Below are 17,791 nucleotides of genomic sequence, written 5' to 3'. Positions count from 1 at the left end.
GGGAGCTGATCCAAGTTCTGTACATAGGGGAAACTTCACCCCCGAGCAATGGGAGCTATAGCCTATCGTGCCATCTCATTGAACACACCCACTCGTTATTTAGGCAAGCTATGGTACCCTGCAATATGAAAGGGATTGTTCACCCAAATTACAAAATGAAACATTGGTTTCCTTACCTTGTAAGCAGTCTACGGACAATGTATGACAGCAATCCATGCTTTGATTTAGTTTCCCTGGCAGTGTTACCACATGGAAACATTTTAGCATTTCTGGTTCAAATTCCATTCAAGTCACAGAATCAATATTAGTGCATCATGTTCAAACATCTATTTTTATTTTTTTATTGAACCTTTATTTAACTAGGCAAGTAAGTTAAGAACAAATTCTTATTTACAATGACGTCCTGCCCAGGCCAAACCTGGATGACTCTGGGCCAATTGTGAGTCGCCCTATGGGACTCCCAATCACGGCCAGATGTGATACAACCTGGATTCAAACCAGGGGCTGTAGTGACGCCTCTTGCACTGAGATGCAGTGCCTTAGACCGCTGCGCCACTCGGGAGCCTATAAGTCACTTAATTGAGTTTCACCAGCAATTGTAGATACTTTCAGATGATTTGGATATGATGCACAGAAAATGCTACTATCCGTCCCATGACTTGAGTGGGATTTGTGCCACAAATGCTAAAACCTAAGCATGTGGAAACAGTGCCGGGGAAACTAAACCAAAGCATGGATTGCTGTCATTCATTCCTTGTCCACAGACTGCTTACAGGGTAAGGAAACCAATGTGTCATTTTGTAATTTGGGTGAACTATCTCTTGAACCTTGGCCTGAGGCAGCCCTCACTAGGGTCCGGTTTCCCAAAAGCATCTTAAGGCTAAATTCATCGTCCGGGTTAAGATGCTTTTGGGAAAGGGCCCAGACCGGTTGTGTCCATAAACAATGCATGTTGGTCTACATGAGAAACATGTTTCCACCAGGGAACGTGTAAAGTCATATCCTTTTTATAACAACAATCAGAAACTAAGAATAAGCTAAAGGTGTCAGGTGAGACAAAACATGTTGCTATCCACTTTGCCTAGAGTAGAGAAGACATCCTATCAGCATAATCTCTCACAGAGGAACACAATTCAAGATAGACTACTGTAATGGAAATTTTACTCCAAGCAGGCCTACACTCCCTACTTCTTATGTGGCTCTCTATCCCCGCTCAGTGGACAAAGCTATCACAACACCCCACAGGCTGTGTGGAATTGATAAGATCATTGAATACTTTGTAAAGAAATGATTGGCATCAAATCATGTTTATAAGGGTAGCCTAATGATTATATAGACCTGGGGTATTCAACTGGAAGAAGTCGGAGGTACTGCAGTGGTCTGCAAAAAAAAAAAAGTTTATATATTTATATATATATAAAAAAATAATAATATGAATATCACTAGCAACAAAATCACGTACACACCTACAGTAAATTTATTTTATAGAATACCTTCTTTCTAACGATGTCAACTTTTTTCTCAACTCTCAGTATTAAGCAAATTAGATTTACTGGAGCCAATTACACTCACTGTAGAATCTGACATTCGTGAATAAACTACCATTGTGGCAAGTGCCGCTGGCTGCTGGTAAGCTTTCTTGGTAACTCATGGCTAATCTTTGTTTAACCAGCTAAACAGCGTTTGGAGTTGCAGTACCTTTCTAGCTAATAGGCTATGTTAGTGTTTACACTTCCTCTTCCAATTATAATGTGGGGAGGTCAAAATAATAAAAAACTATCTACAAAATACATTCATTTTAAAATGTTGATTACTTTTCCTCGCCTTCTTTGCCTCGCCTTCTGGATGATAGCGGGGTGAACAGGCAGTGGCTCGGGTGGTTGTTGTCCTTGATGATCTTTTTGGCCTTCCTGTACATTGGGTGGTGTAGGTGTCCTAGAGGGAAGGTAGTTTGCCCCCGGTGATGCGTTGTGCAGACCTCACTACCCTCTGGAGAGACTTACGGTTATGGGCGGGCGGTGATACAGCCCGACAGGATGCTCTCGATTGTGCATCTGTAAAAGTTTGTGAGTGTTTTTGGTGACAAGCCGAATTTCTTCAGCCTCTTGAGGTTTATTCGTTGACATTACTAGTTATCTTACAGACTGTGGCTTTCCTCTCTTATGAAACATATTTAGGCATATCGATATAGAAATATGAAAAGTACGTCAAACGGGTCAGCATTTTATTTGATTGGCACTGAATTCATCCAATCATGTCCAATCAGTAACCAAGGAAAATGTGGGCGGAGATTTCCTGAATCCTGAGCGTTCGACAATATTCCAAGGTAGCGGTGTTCACTGTCGGTCTACAGGCAAGGCGGAAGATATAGCCCGAGGCATTTCTTTGTTTCACAATGCATGTGAGTAACACGGTTGTTGCTCTCTGTTTTAGCCAATGAGTGAGTATTATGTTCAGTAATCAGCCTAATTTGTGCCTTAGTCGGGCTCGCTAATATAGGCATTGCTACAGCGTAAACAGTGTAAAACGGTGGGAAGTTCTGAAATCGCTTAATTTCGAATACATCGCCGTGCACTGCACACGCGAACACAGATGTTGGCTTGTTATACCCGGTTCCTGGAATACAGTCATTAGTAGGTTCTCGCCTTTGACACACTAGCCTATTGTTTCCAACGACGATTGTGGTATGCAGCGAATATAAACGTGGTCCCTCACTCACCTCTGGCACAAAACGAGGTGGATGTTTCGTTTGACTATTAAAGCTAGAATCCCTAGTTGCTACATCCATTTTTTGGCTACCCATTGATTCTTGAAGAATATAACTTATTTATGCCTCATGAGCTTAGTTAAACTCTTGTACGCCATCAGAACCTCAAATATAAGCTTGCTCTACCCCAATGTTTGTAAATGGAAGCAAACACTGTATAGCCTCAAAATTTGGTTAAACATTTTGATATTAGTTAGTCTTTGCATCCATAGCTCAATCAAAACAGTCGGTGTCAAGCTTAGTTTCAATTAAGGACTAGATTTAAAGGCACAATCTGTTAGGTGTCTACTAATTTCAAGTAATGAATTAAATGTGTGTGTGTATGTGTGTGTCATATATATCTCCTGTTTTGAAAATTATGACAGCCTAAATACAACTGACCTATAAAGTACTTATAAATAGCTTATATTACCTTATAACCAGAAACCTACGGTCCTATAATTAGCGTACACCATTGTTTGTTTTTTCCTCATAGGAGACTGTAAAAAGTATGCATCAAATTAATATAACAAATAGGCTACCCTATAGGTTTAACATGCTGGAGAGAAAATTAGGGAATGTAATGTTGCTCTCATGGAATCAGAATGGTCTTCTATTTGTTGTTAGTGAGGGAGAAATGTGACCTATAGAGTGGCTGAAACATCTAATGTCTCTCACTCACTCTTCCCCATGGTTGCTCCAGTCTTGGCACTGATGGCCAAACAGAGCTCAACCCTTGCGGCGTTGCCGAGAGCAGAGGTCTGTGCCTACTGGGTGCTCTCTTTTGGCTCCCATCTCTACTCATTCTATCAACTGCACATATTCTCCAAAGGTAAATGTACCTGTCTTAAGATAAAAAGGTCTTATCAATTGGGTCATTGTTTAAAAAAAATTCCACACTGAATTTGCTAAGTCTGCTGTATGCAAGATAGCTGACTTACCACCCTTTGTGGCCTTGTATTAGGCTACTTACTGGAAGTGGAGACCTTGGCTGTGATGTGCAGTTTTTGCCAACTAGGTGGGACTGTGGCACTGTTTCATACCCCTTGCAGAAAAGTGAGCTGTCAGGGAAATCTGTGATTATTACAACTCACTCCCTTTCCGTTCTTACCATTGACTCCCTCTCAGAGATCTGAAAGGTTCCCAAACTCTATCCTGAGTACTCCAAGAGGTGCACGTTTTGGATTTTGCTCTAGCACTACACAGCTGATTCAAATAATCAAAGCTTGATGATGAGTTGATTATTTGAATCTGCTGTGTAGTGCTAGGGCAAAAACACAAATGTTCACCTCTTGGGATCCCCGGACCGAGCTTGAGAAATGCTGGTTGAGGGAGTGCTGCGTTTCCGAATTCTCTGGAAGCGTCTTACTGTTTAGCTAAAAATTGACAATGCATTCACATACTCTGACGTTTCACCTGTAAAACTTGAAGAATTATCAGTCACGATTGACAGTAGGAAATGTGAAGGGAGTGTGACCACAAAAATGTGTGCGTATAGTAGAGGTAAACTAACATACGCAGAACGTGACAGAGATTTGTTTTTGCTCTGGGGAAGAGGCTTCCAGTTGGGCGGAACGGGGCGCTTACCTTCGGAAACGTAGCCCCGGTGTTATGTTTAAATTAAAACCATAGGACACCGAACATAGTTCCCCACAGAGCTTGTCATACTTCATAGTAGAGTTCTTGAAGCCTCCTGGCAAAACTCCGGAATACAAACTGAATGATTGAAACTGTACAGACAATGTGAGAAGATGTCACTAAAATATGCTCTCTTTTCCTAGAGCATGAAGCAGGATTGGAGAGACAGTTCCAACTGGAGAAAGGCTTTCTAATATGGGGGCATAAAAAGGTGAGTATAATTTATGGCTGTTGGGGTCTACAAACATTGTACGACTTCCAGAAGTGAGTCAATTATTACTTTAAAAAAATCCAGAGTCCTGTCATTTTTTTTTAAGAATGTATTCCTAGGGTGTGTCATATGGCATGACATTTTCAGACTGGGCCCATGGTAAAATGAGTTGTCTGTGACAGGACCCTACAGACTTTGAGTGGAGTTTCTGGAGTCACTGGGCTAGAAAGTCTTTGCTGTGGACTTTGTTGGGCCATGCTGTGGTCTCCAGACTTGCCAGCTTCTTCATTCCTAAGGTATAATATACAAGGAAAACATCAGCTGAAGTGGGACCATAACATTTTTACCCCAATTTTGATTCCAGACAAATTAGTACCAAAATACTATAGCTTTGATGCTTTTTTGCTTTTCAACTTCCCATCAGTTCAGAGTGACAGCTCTGTTGGCCTATGGTCTCCTTGCGGCTTGCTGTGCAGTGGGGATTAAAGGAGTGGGCGTGGTCCTTGGCCATCTGGGCCTGTCATTGGCTGTTGCCCAGCTGTGTAACCCTGCCCTGTCTTGGAGCTGTGCCCTGCTGCTACTTTCCACCCTCCACATCCCCCCACTGCAGGAGATACAGGTGAGTCGCACCTCTTTTTACTCAATCTCTTGCGTGCTCTCTTTCTTTCATCCACCCACTGCAAGAGATACACACCCCCCTCCCTCCACACCTCCCTACTGCAGCAGAGTCACACAGACCGAAGCAGTTGTTCCCTAGTTTGATTTTACAGATACGAAGACAAAGGCCCCGAAAGTAATATCCAGGCCCTCTGGCATCAAGATTACTTGATGTCTATTGTCACAGGACAGAGAATTTTAAAACCATTTAGAAGCCTAGTTATTTTAACCAGGTGTGTCAGTCTGACCATAGCCTGTTGCCGTCCCCATTCCCTTGTTGGTATCTGTAAGTAGGGAGTCACGCCTTTCTATACTTTGTCATCTTGTTGAATAATGTTCAAATTACATATTGACTCTTGGAGGTGCCAAATGTCCATATCTTTGACATATTTGTGTGTGTGTGAGAGTGTCGTTGTCTGTGCTGTGTGTGGTTGGCACATTTTAATATTGCTTTTTGTTATTGGGGTGCCTAGCCCCTCACACCACTCCCAGCCCCCTGTTATTGGATACCTGACTGACTGCATTTCTTCACGGATGATTAAACTGGGTCGTTCCACCAATTAAGTGCCTTTTGAATAGTGTATCTTGGTAGATTTTTTTTATTTCCCCTAATTTTAACATTCTTCTATAAACATGTTCACCTTAACTATTTACATTGACACACTGCTGCTACTTGCTGTTTATTATCGATGCATAGTCACTTTACCCCTACCTACATGTACAAATTACCTCGACTAACCTGTACCCCCGCACATTGACTCGGTACCGATACCCCCTGTATATAGCCTCGTTATTGTTATTTTATTTCTTCAGTGTAGTTTATTTAATAAATATTTTCTTAACCAACAACGCAGTTCAAGAAATAGTTAAGGGCTTGTAACTAAGCATTTCACGGTAAGGTACACCTGCTGTTTTCGGTGCATGTGAATACAATTTGATTTAATTTAATAAAAATACAAAAAATCTTCCCATCTCAAGATGTTAAATAAATAAAAAATACTATAAGTGCCAAATAAAGTAACGGGGAAGACGAATTCATCTTAAATCAAACATAAATCCCCTTTTTACTGGGGGAATGGAAAGCTTGTGTGCAACAGGGAGGCAAGTGAATATATGTGTGTGTGTGTGTGTGTGTGTGTGTGTGTGTGTGTGTGTATATATACACAGTTGAAGTCGGAAGTTTACATACACCTTAGCCAAATATATTTAAACTCAGTTTTTCACAATTCCTGACATTTAATCCTAGTAAAAATCCCCTGTCTTAGGTCAGTTAGTATCACCACTTTATTTTAAGAATGTGAAATGTCAAAATAATTGTAGAGAGAATTATTTATTTCAGCTTTTATTTTTTTCATCACATTCCACGTGGGTCAGAAGTTTACATACACTCAATTAATATTTGGTAGCATTGCCTTTTAAATTGTTTAACTTGGGTCAAACGTTTTGGGTAGCTTTCCACAAGCTTCCCACAATAATTTGGGTCATTTTTGGCCCATTCCTCCTGACAGAGCTGGTGTAACTGAGTCAGGTTTGTAGGCCTCCATGCTCGCACACGCTTTTTCAGTTCTGCCCACAAATTATCTGTTGGATTGAGGTCAGCGCTTTGTGATGGCCACTCTAATACCTTGACTTCGTTGTCCTTAAGCCATTTTGCCACAACTTTGGAAGTATGCTTGGGATTATTGTCCATTTGGATGACCTATTTGCGACCAAGCTTTAACTTCCTGACTGATGTCTTGATGTTGCTTCAATATATCCACATAATTTTCCTCCCTCATGATGACATCTATTTTGTGAAGTGCACCAGTCCCTCCTGCAGCAAAGCACCTCCACAACATGATGCTGCCACCACCGTGCTTCACGGTTGGAATGGTGTTCTTTCGGTTGGAATGGTGTTCTTTGGCTTGCAAGCCTCCCCCTTTTTCCTCCAAACATAACGATGGTCATTATGGCCAAACAGTTCTATTTTTGTTTCATCAGACCAGAGGACATTTCTCCAAAAAGTACGATCTTTGTCCCCATGTGCAGTTGCAAACCGTAGTCTGGCTTTTTTATGGTGGTTTTGGAGCAGTGGCTTCTTCCTTGCTGAGCGGCCTTTCAGGTTATGTCGATATATGACTCATTTTACTGTGGATATAGATACTTTTGTACCTGTTTCCTCCAGCATCTTCAGAAGGTCCTTTGCTGTAGTTCTGGGATTGTTTTGCACTTTTCAAATCAAAGTACGTTCATCTCTAGGAGACAGAACGTGTCTCCTTCCTGAGCGGTATGACGGCTGCGTGGTCCCATGGTGTTTATACTTGCGTACTATTGTTTGTACAGATGAACGTGGTACCTTCAGGCATTTGGAAATTGCTCCCAAGGATGAACCAGACTTGTGGAGGTCAACAATTTATTTTCCCATGATGTCAAGCAAAGAGGCACTGAGTTTGAAGGTAGGCCTTGAAATACATCCACAGGTACACCTCCAATTGACTCAAATGATGTCAATTAGCCTATCAGAAGCTTCTAAAGCAATGACATAATTTTCTGGAATTTTCTAAACTGTTTAAAGGCACAGTCAACTTACTGTATGTAAACTTTTGACCCACTGGAATTGTGATACAATGAATTATAAGTGAAATAATCTGTCTGTAATCAATTGTTGGAAAAATTACTTGTCATGCACAAAGTAGATGTTCTAACCACCAAAACTATAATTTGTTAACAAGAAATTTGTGGAGTGGTTGAATAACAAGTTTTAATGACTCCAACCTAAGTGTGTGTAAACTTCCGACTTACACTGTGTGTGTGTGTATATATTACGCACATGTATGTATATGTGTGTGTGTGTGTGTGTGTGTGTGTGTGTGTGTGTGTGTGTGTGTGTGTATATTACGCACATGTATGTATGGGTGCAAAGTCTACAAAAAAATATCAGAAGGACGCTAAAAGGCACTTATTTTGTGTAGCCTGAATATGTGTCCCAAATGGCACCCTATTTCCTACAGTACTTTTGACCAGGCCCCTAAAAGCAGTGGTGTAAAAATACTTGAAAGTACTTCTTCGGTAGTTTTTTAGGGTATCTGTACTTTTCTTAACTGTTTATATTTTACTTCACTACGTTCCTAAAGAAAATTATGTACTTTTTACTCCATATATTTCCGCTGATACCCAAGAGTACATTTTAACAGGAAAATAGTCCAATTCACATACTTATCAAGAGAACATCCCTTGTCATCCCTACTATCTCTGATCTGGCGGACTACCGAAACACAAATGCTTCATTTGTAAATGAATGTCTGAGTGTGCCTCTGGCTATCAGTCCAATAAAAAAAATCACGCTGAGAACGAGCAGTATGGCTGGTGGCATTGTCATGCTGGAGGGTCATGTCAGGATGAGCCTGCAGGAAGGGTACCACATGAGGGAGGAGGATGTATTCCCTGTAACGCACAGTGTTGAGACTGCCTGCAATGACAACAAGCTCAGTCCGATGATGCTGTGACACACCGCCCCAGACCATGACGGACCCTCCACCTCCAAATCGATCCCGCTCCAGAGTACAGGCCTCGGTGTAACGCTCATTCCTTCGACAATAAACGCGAATCCGACCATCACCCCTGGTGAGACAAAACCGCAACTCGTCAGTGAAGAGCACTTTTTGCCAGTCCTGTCTGGTCCAGCGACTGGGTTTGAGCCTATAGACGACGTTGTTGCCGGTGATGTCTGGTGAGGACCTGCCTTACAACAGGCCTACAAGCCCTCAGTCCAGCCTCTCTCAGCCTATTGCGGACAGTCTAAGCACTGATGGAGGGATTGTGCGTTCCTGGTGTAACTCGGGCAGTTGTTGTTGCCATCCTGTACCTTGTTGCCATCCTGTTCCACAGGTGCATGTTCATTAATTGTTTATGGTTCATTGAACAAGCATGGGAAACAGTGTTTAAACCCTTTACAATGAAGATCTGTGAAGTTAATTTGTAAAAATCCAATTATCTTTGAAAGACCGGGTCCTTAAAAAGGGACTATCTTTTTATGCTGAGTTTGACATTTGAGTACTTTTCCCACTACTGCCTAAAAGTAATGTACTATATTGGAAATAGGGTGCCATTTGGGACGCAGGCTGTGTTATCGATTAGCTGAGCCCAGAGCAGAGTAGACACCCGTATCAGCACTTTGTCACTGTGTCTGTTATCTGACTATTGGCAGTCCAGACTGACTGATGTTGTTAATTCTGTCCGTTGTGATCCTCCTCCTGCTCCTTATGTCTCCTCCACCTCTTCCTTTTCATCCTCCTCCTCAGTGTCCAGTGCTGAAATGACCTCAGTGATTTGGTGTGTTTAAACATCGAATAAGTCGTCCACTGATTAAAAAAAAAAAAAAAAAAGTAAAGTGTTTAAACTTTTCCTGTTGAAAAGCGATATACCACGTATAAATAAAGTAATGTACACACACTTAAGGGTACAAATACATGTTGTAGAAGGACTTTAAGGTCCCTGCTCTCTCACCCACTGTGCTGTCTCATCTTGCATGTCGACCTGCCACTCACAATTCACACTGAGGGAGAATCGCTTCCTCTCTGTGACGACAGAGATCCACATCTAAAGCCTCTGCAGTACCTCTGATGGATCTGTCTAGATTGATGTACTTAAATGTCTGCCAGTCTCTTTGGAAAATAATAGTTCAGTAATGTCAGGCATGGGTGTGGTTTTGTGTAGTGCTCTTGTACTGTTCAAGTTGCGTCGACATGATTTAACACAAAATGAACTTGTCTAGTACAATTGTTCAGCTGAAAGCAGACCTTTTTGGGGGAAACTTTTGTGGCCTTAACCAAGCTGTTACAGCACCAGCAAAAAGTTTGGACACACTTACTCATTCCAGGGTTTTTCTTTATTTTACTGTTTTCTACATTATAGAATAATAGTGAAGACATCAAAACTATGAAATAACACACATGGAATCATGTAGTAGCCAAAAACGTGTTAAACAAATGAAAATATATTTGAGATTTTTTGCCTTTGACTGCTTTGCACACTCTTGGCATTCTCTCAACCAGCTTCATGAGGTAGTCACCTGGGGGCCGGATTCACAGAACCTTAAGAAGAAATTTCTTCGTAACTGCCATTTTTTTCCCTTAACTATAGACTTAAGAAGAAAGTTAAGCAAAGTTTATTTTCCTCAAAGGTTATTTGAACATTTCTTGTGCTATTTCTTACGTTTCTCATTAAGCAAAAATTTTATAAGAAATTTGATTCTTAAAAATAAAGTTTGGAAATGATCTTAATTCCAAGATGGCTAAACCCTTGTCTTAAACTCAGGACAGTGAGAGAAAAAGCTCAAGAAAGCAATTGACCATGTTTAATTCACTCAACTTGATCTGAAAGGTTTAGTATTGATGATTTTAAACCCAAGAAAATATTTTAGAACCCTAATCTCAATAAGAAATATGCCATTGCTAGCTAGATAGCTAGCTAAATTGGTTGCCTCGCAATGAACATCTTAAGAAGATTAGTAAGAAATTTGAGAAGTTCATAAGAAAATCATTAAATCTTAAGATATTAGTGAGAAATTGCACTTATTAACTTTTATTTTTAAGAAGCTTCTTAAGTCTTTGCGTACAAAGTGTTATGTGAATCTGGGCCCAGGAATGCATTTCCTCCTTAATGCATTTGAGCCAATCAGTTGTGCTGTGACAAGGTAGGGGTGGTATACAGAAGATGGCCCTATTTGGTAAAAGACCAAGTCCATATTATGGCAAGAACAGCACAAATAAGCAAAAATAAATGAGTCCTTCAATACTTTAAGACATGAATGTCACTCAATGTGGAAAATATCAAGAACTTTGAAAGTTTCTTCAAGTGCACTTGCAAAAAACATCAACTTTTTTGATGAAACTGGCTCTCATGAGGTCCGCCACAGGAAAGGAAGACCCAGAGTTACCTCTGCTGCGGGGATAAGTTCATTAGTTACCAGCCTCAGATTGCAGCCCAAATAAATGCTGAGCTCCCGAGTGGCGCAGCGGTCTAAGGCACTGCATCTCAGTGCTAGAGGCTTCACTACAGATCCTGGTTAGATTCCAGGCTGTATCACAACTGGCCATGGTTGGGAGTCCCATAGGGTGACGCACAATTGGCACAGCGTCGTCCGTGTTAGGGTTTGGCCGGGGTAGGCCGTCATTGTAAATAAGAATTTGTTCTTAACAGACTTGCCTAGTTAAATGAAGGTGACGTTATTTGTATTTATTTTTTTAAGACATCTCAACATCAACTTTTCAGAGGAGACTGTGTGAATCAGTCCTTCATGGTTAAGTTGCTGCAAAGAAACCACTACTAAAGGACACCAATAAGAAGAGACTTGCTTGGGCCAAGAAACACGAGCATTGGACATTTAGACCGGTGGAAATCTGCCCTTTGGTCTGATGAGTCCAAATTTGAGATTTTTGGTACGCAAAGTAGGTGAACGGATGATCTCTGCATGTGTGGTTCCCACTGTGAAACATGGAGGTGTGGGATGCTTTGCTGGTGACATTGTCTGTGATTTACTTCGAATTCAAGGCACACTTAAACCTCTTACATCTAGACGTTCCGCTAGCGGAACACCTGCTCCAATATCCAATGATGGGCGTGGCGCGAAATACAAACTCCTCGAATCCGAAAACTTCAATTTTTCAAACATATGACTATTTTACACCATTTTAAAGACAAGACTCTCCTTTATCTAACCACACTGTCCGATTTCAAAAAGGCTTTACAACGAAAGGAAAACATTAGATTATGTCAGGAGAGTACCCAGCCAGAAATAATTAGACACCCATTTTTCAAGCTAGCATATATGTCACAAAAAACAAAACCACAGCTAAATGCAGCACTAACCTTTGATGATCTTCATCAGATGACACTCCTAGGACATTATGTTATACAATACATATGTTCAATCAAGTTCATATTTATATCAAACCCAGCTTTTTACATTAGCATGTGACGTTCAGAACTAGCATTCCCACCGAACACTTCCGGTGAATTTACTAAATTACTCACGATAAATGTTCACAAAAAACACAATTATTTTAAGAATTATAGATGCAGAACTCCTTTATGCAATCGCGGTGTCCGATTTTAAAATAGCTTTTCTGTGAAAGCACATTTTACAATATTCTGAGTAGATAGCCCGGCCATCATGGCTAGCTATTTTGACACCCACCAAGTTTGGCACTCACCAAACTCAGATTTACTATAAGAAAAATTGGATTACCTTTGCTGTTCTTCGTCAGAATGCACTCCCAGGACTTCTACTTCATCACCCAATGTTGTTTTGGTTCCAAATAATCCATAGTTGTATCCAAACAGCGGCGTTTTGTTGTGCGTTCAAGACACTATCCGAAGGGTAACGAAGGGTGACGCGCCCGGCGCGTATCGTGACAAAAAATGTCAAAATATTCCATTACCGTACTTCGAAGCATGTCAAACGCTGTTTAAAATCAATTTTTATGCTTTTTTTTCTTGTAAAATAGCGATAATATTCCGACCGGGAAACCCTGTTTTTGTTCAAAGACTGAAAATGTAAACATGGAGTCGTCTCGTGCACACGCGCACCCGTCTCATTGTTCTCAGATCGACCACTATCCAAATTCGCTACTGTTTTTCAGCCAGAGACTGCAAAGTCATCATTCAACGTTCTGGCGCCTTCTGAGAGCCTATGGGAGCCTTATAAAGTGTCACGTTACAGCAGAGATCCCCTGTTTTGGATAGAGATGACAAAGAAGGCCAAGAAATGGTCTGACAGGGTACTTCCTGTACAGAATCTTCTCAGGTTTTGGCCTGCCATTTGAGTTCTGTTATACTCAGACACCATTCAAACAGTTTTAGAAACTTTGGAGTGTTTTCTATCCAAAGCTACTAATTATATGCATATTCTAGTGTCTGGGCAGGAGTAATAACCAGATTAAATCGGGTACGTTTTTTATCCGGCTGTGAAAATACTGCCCCCTATCCATAAGTTAACCAGCATGGCTACCACAGCATTCTGCAGCGATACGCCATCCCATCTGGTTTGCGCTTAGTGGGACTATGACCAAAAACACACCTCCAGGCTGTGTAAGGGCTATTTGACCAAGAAGGAAAGTGATAGAGTGCTGCTTCAGATGACCTGGCCTAATCACCTGACCTCAACCCAATTGAGATGGTTTGGGATGAGTTGGACCACAGAGTGAAGGAAAAGCAGCCAACAAGTATTCAGCATATGTCGGAACTCCTTCAAGACTGTTGGAAAAGCATTCCTCATGAAGCTGGTTGAGGGAATGCCAAGAGTGTGCAAAGCTGTCATCAAGGCAAAGGGTGGCTACTTTGAAGATTCTACCATATTTTGATTTAACACTTTTTTGGTTACTACATGATTACATGTGTTATTTCAGTTTTGATGTCTACACTATTATTCTACAAAATAATAAAAATAAATAAAAACCCTTGAATGTGTAGGTGTGTCCAAACTTTTGACTGGTACTGTATATGCTGTAAGACCAGGCACCACACCATCATGTTTCTCTTAATCATATCACAATCAACTTTTACCAGTTGAATGTAGACGCAATATCATTTTTTGTATATATTTTTTTCTCAAAATTGTATAAAATATGCGAATTAGGTTATCTTGTTAAATATGTGCCTGGAAGGGATGAGAGAGCTAAGCCTTTGGGTTTGTAGCTTTAACCCTGCAGCGCACACACACACATCAACTGATTTATGGACTGCTAAATGTATGTTTTTTTTTCTCTTGCTTTGTTTGTTCTTTTCCATGTTATGTATATCTTTGAGAAGCTAAACAGGAAAGGGCTGAAAAAAGCCCATATTAATATATGTAGCATCCAAAATAAGGTTCATGTAATCAATAACTTGCTAACATCATATCACATTAATATATTAGCCCTTTCTGAGACTTAGATAATTCCTTTCATACTGCAGTAGCAATAATCAATTACATGTATTTATGAAGCCCTTTTAACATCAGCAGAGGTCACAAAGTGCTATACAGAAACCCAGCCTTAAACCCCAAACAGCATGCAATGCTGATGTAGAAGCACAGATATAACATCTATAGAAGAGACAGTAATGCTTATGGGGGAGGTGTTGCTATACACACACACACTACCATTCAAAAGTTTGGGGTCACTTAGAAATGTCCTTGTTTTTGAAAGAAAATAACTTTTTTTTTGTCCATTTTTTTAAAAATAACATCAAATTGATCAGAAATACAGTGTAGACATTTGTTAATGTTGTAAACGACGATTGTAGCTGGAAACGGCAGTTTAAAAAAAATGGAATATCTACATAGGTGTACAGAGGCCCATTATTAGCAACCATCACTCTTGTGTTCCAATGGCACGTTGTGCTAGCTAATCCAAGTTTATCATTTTAAAAGGCTGGCTAATAATTAGAAAACCCTTTTGCAATTATGTTAGCACAGCTGAAAACTGTTGTGCTGATTTAAAGTAATACAACTGGCCTTCTTTAGACTAGTTGAGTATCTGGAGCATCAGCATTTCTGAAACTCGTCAATCTATTCTTGTTCTGAGAAATTAAGGCTATTCCATGTGAGAAATTACCCGCAAAACACCAGTCTCAACGTCAACAGAGAAGAGGCGACCCCGGGATGCTGGCCTTCTAGGCAGAGTTGCAAAGAAAAAGCCATATCTCAGACTGGTCAATAAAAATAAGAGTAAGATGGGCAAAATAACACACACTGGACAGAGGAGCTCTGCCTAGAAGGCACGCATCCCGGAGTCGCCTCTTGGTGTTTTGCGGCTACTAGACTGGTGTTTTGCGGCTACTATTTAATGATCGATAACAATAATAAACCTGGCATTGACAACTTAAATGGATGGCTACTGATGATGGTAGCTGACTCGCTCTGTCATATCTTTAATCTGAGTCTAGAGGAAGGTGTCCCCTCAGGCCTGGAGGAAAGCCAAAGTCATTCCACTACCCAAGAGTGGTTAAGAGGCCTTTACTGGTTCTAACAGCAGACCTATCAGCTTGCTGCCAGCGCTTAGCAAACTGTTGGAAAAAATGGTTTGACCAAATACAATGCTACTTCTCTGTAAACAAATTCATAACATACATTCAGCATGCTTATAGAGAAGGGCACTCAACATGCACTGACACAAACAACTGATGATTGGTTGAAATACATTTATAATAAGAAGATTGTGGGAGCTGTACTGTTAGATTTCAATGCCTTTGCTATTATTGACCATAACCTGTTTTTGAGAACTTATGTTTTATGGCTTTTCAACCTCGGCACTGAATCCACAATATGGCAATCTATCTAATATAACTCAGAGGGTTTTCTTTAATGAAAGCTTCTCTAATGTTAAACATGTAGGGTGTGGTGTACCGCAGGGCAGTTCTCTAGGCCCTCTTTTTTTCTATTTTGACCAATGACATGCCACTGGCATTAAACAAAGCCTGTGTGTCCATGTATGCTGAGGATTCAATCACATTTAATGAAGTCACTGAAACCATTAACAAGGAGTTGCAGTCAGTTGTTCAATGGGTGGTCAGTAATAAACTGGTCCTGAACATCTCTAAAACTAAGAGCACTGTATTTGGTACATATCATTCACTAAGCTCTAGACCTCAGCGGAATTTGATGATGAATGGTGTGGCTGTTGAACAAGGAGGACTGAATGACTTGGTGTTACCTTAGATTGTAAACTGTTATTGTCAAAACATATATTCAATGGCTGTAAAGATGGTGAGAGGTCCGTCTGTAATAAAGAGATGTTCAGCTTTTTTGACACCACACTCCACAAAGCAAGTCCTGCAGGCTCTAGTTTTGGCTTATCTTGATTATTGTCCAGCCATGTGGTCAAGTGCTGCTACGAAAACCTAGTTAAGCTGCAGCTGGCCCAGAACAGAGCGGCACGTCTTACTCTTAATTGTAATCAGAGGGCTAATAACAATACTATTCCATTCCAGTCTCTGAGACACTGACTGCATCACTTCTGCTGTTTATAAGGAACAGTGTGTTGAAAAATCCAAATTGTTTGCATAGTCAACTTATGCACAGCACTGACACACACACTTACACTTACCCCACCAGACATGCCACCAGGGGTCTTTTCATAGTCCCCAAATCCAGAACAAATTCAAGAGAGCATACAGTATTATATAGAGTCATTATTGCATGGAACTCCCATCTCATGTTGCTCAAAGGAACAGCAAACCTGGTTTCATAAACAGATGAAGCAAGACCTCACGGCACAACGCCTCTCCCCTATTTGATCTAGATATATTTGATCTAGATATATTTTGTGTATGTATTGATATGTAGGCTGTGTGCCATTTTTTTTGTATATTTTGTTTTTATATGTATGTGGTTCTGTTCTTGTCTATTAATCTTCTCTATTATGTCATGTTTCATGTTCTGTGTGGACCCCAGGAAGAGTAGCTACGGCTTTCAGCTAATGGGGATCCATATGAAATACAAAGAATTTCATATTTGCACACTGGATGAAGTGAGCAAAATATTTTGGTTTCATTTTGTTAAGACAGCCAGGCCTGGACTAACTCAGACATGTGTTTCTGATGTTTGGTATACTCAGTGTATGTCCATTTTAAATGTGGTTAAAATTCATGAAATGTAAATTGATCAACTTAAGAAAATATACATTTACATTACGTTTTTTACATTTTTATGTTTACTTTTTGAAAGTACTCCCATTGAAGGACCAAGAAATCTCAAAATTGCTAAGTAGATGCAAAATGGTCATTTCAGCCTGGCCTTAAGAAAGACATCATTATACAGTGGATGATTAGATGATTACTATGTTACAGTTTTTTCTCTTTGTTTCTTTAGAGTATGTGTTGATTCATCTGTCGTTTCTTCACATGGAGAGAAGGAAACTTGCTCTCCTTTCTCCTTATGCAGTTAACCATGTTACACAGTGATTGCACTATCACTCTCCCGCCCCCTTAATTACCTTATGATGAGCTTAAAATGCAAATGATGTCAACAATGGCTCTCACTGCAATTCTAATATCCTGATGATCATCATCCATACCCCTTGACTTATTTCACATTTTGTTGTGTTAAATGTATTTTTTTATTCACCCATCTACAGACAATACCCCATAATGACAGTGAAAACATGTTTTTAGAAATGTATTCCAAATTAAATACAGATATCAATTTATGTAAGTACTCAAGCCCCTTTGCTATAATGCTTCAAATTGAGCTCAGGTGCATCCAATTTCCTTTGATTGTCCTTGAGATGTCACTACAACTTGATTGGAGTCCACCTGTGGCTCATTCAATTGTTTGGAGATAATTTGGAAAGAAACATATGTGTCTATATAAGGTCCCACAGTTGACAGTGCACGTCAGAGCAGAAACTATACCATGAAGTCCAAGGAACTGTCCATAGGTCTCCAAGATAGAATTGTGATGAGGCATATACTGTATCTGGGGAAGAGTATAAAACCATTTCTAGAGTGTTGAAAGTTTCCAAGAACATGGGGGTCTCCATCATTGGGAAATGGAAAAACCTGCAACTACCCAGACTCTG

The 17,791-nt window shown here is 40.3% G+C and overlaps 1 protein-coding gene across 2 annotated transcripts in view; it reads left to right on the top strand.

Moving 5' to 3' along the window:
• The first annotated feature begins 2,304 nt into the window (after positions 1 to 2,304).
• The window catches only part of hhat (hedgehog acyltransferase), a 114,959-nt gene continuing 99,472 nt past the window's right edge, over positions 2,305 to 17,791 (top strand). Inside the window, exons 1-5 of one of the 2 annotated variants that reach the window (XM_029698713.1) lie at positions 2,305 to 2,401; positions 3,450 to 3,578; positions 4,528 to 4,595; positions 4,778 to 4,891; positions 5,020 to 5,214. In XM_029698713.1, the coding sequence (XP_029554573.1) occupies positions 3,461 to 3,578; positions 4,528 to 4,595; positions 4,778 to 4,891; positions 5,020 to 5,214 (495 nt within the window). In that variant the 5' untranslated portion in view covers positions 2,305 to 2,401; positions 3,450 to 3,460. Of the gene's footprint in view, positions 2,441 to 3,449; positions 3,579 to 4,527; positions 4,596 to 4,777; positions 4,892 to 5,019; positions 5,215 to 17,791 lie in introns of both variants that reach the window. The other variant, XM_029698712.1, reaches the window with a different exon arrangement.

The sequence above is a fragment of the Salmo trutta genome, chromosome 18 (assembly GCF_901001165.1).
Source record: "Salmo trutta chromosome 18, fSalTru1.1, whole genome shotgun sequence".
Classification (NCBI taxonomy): Eukaryota; Metazoa; Chordata; class Actinopteri; order Salmoniformes; family Salmonidae; genus Salmo; species Salmo trutta.
The sequence above is the reverse complement of the archived record's forward strand: the minus strand, read 5'-3'. Positions and strand labels throughout refer to the sequence as shown.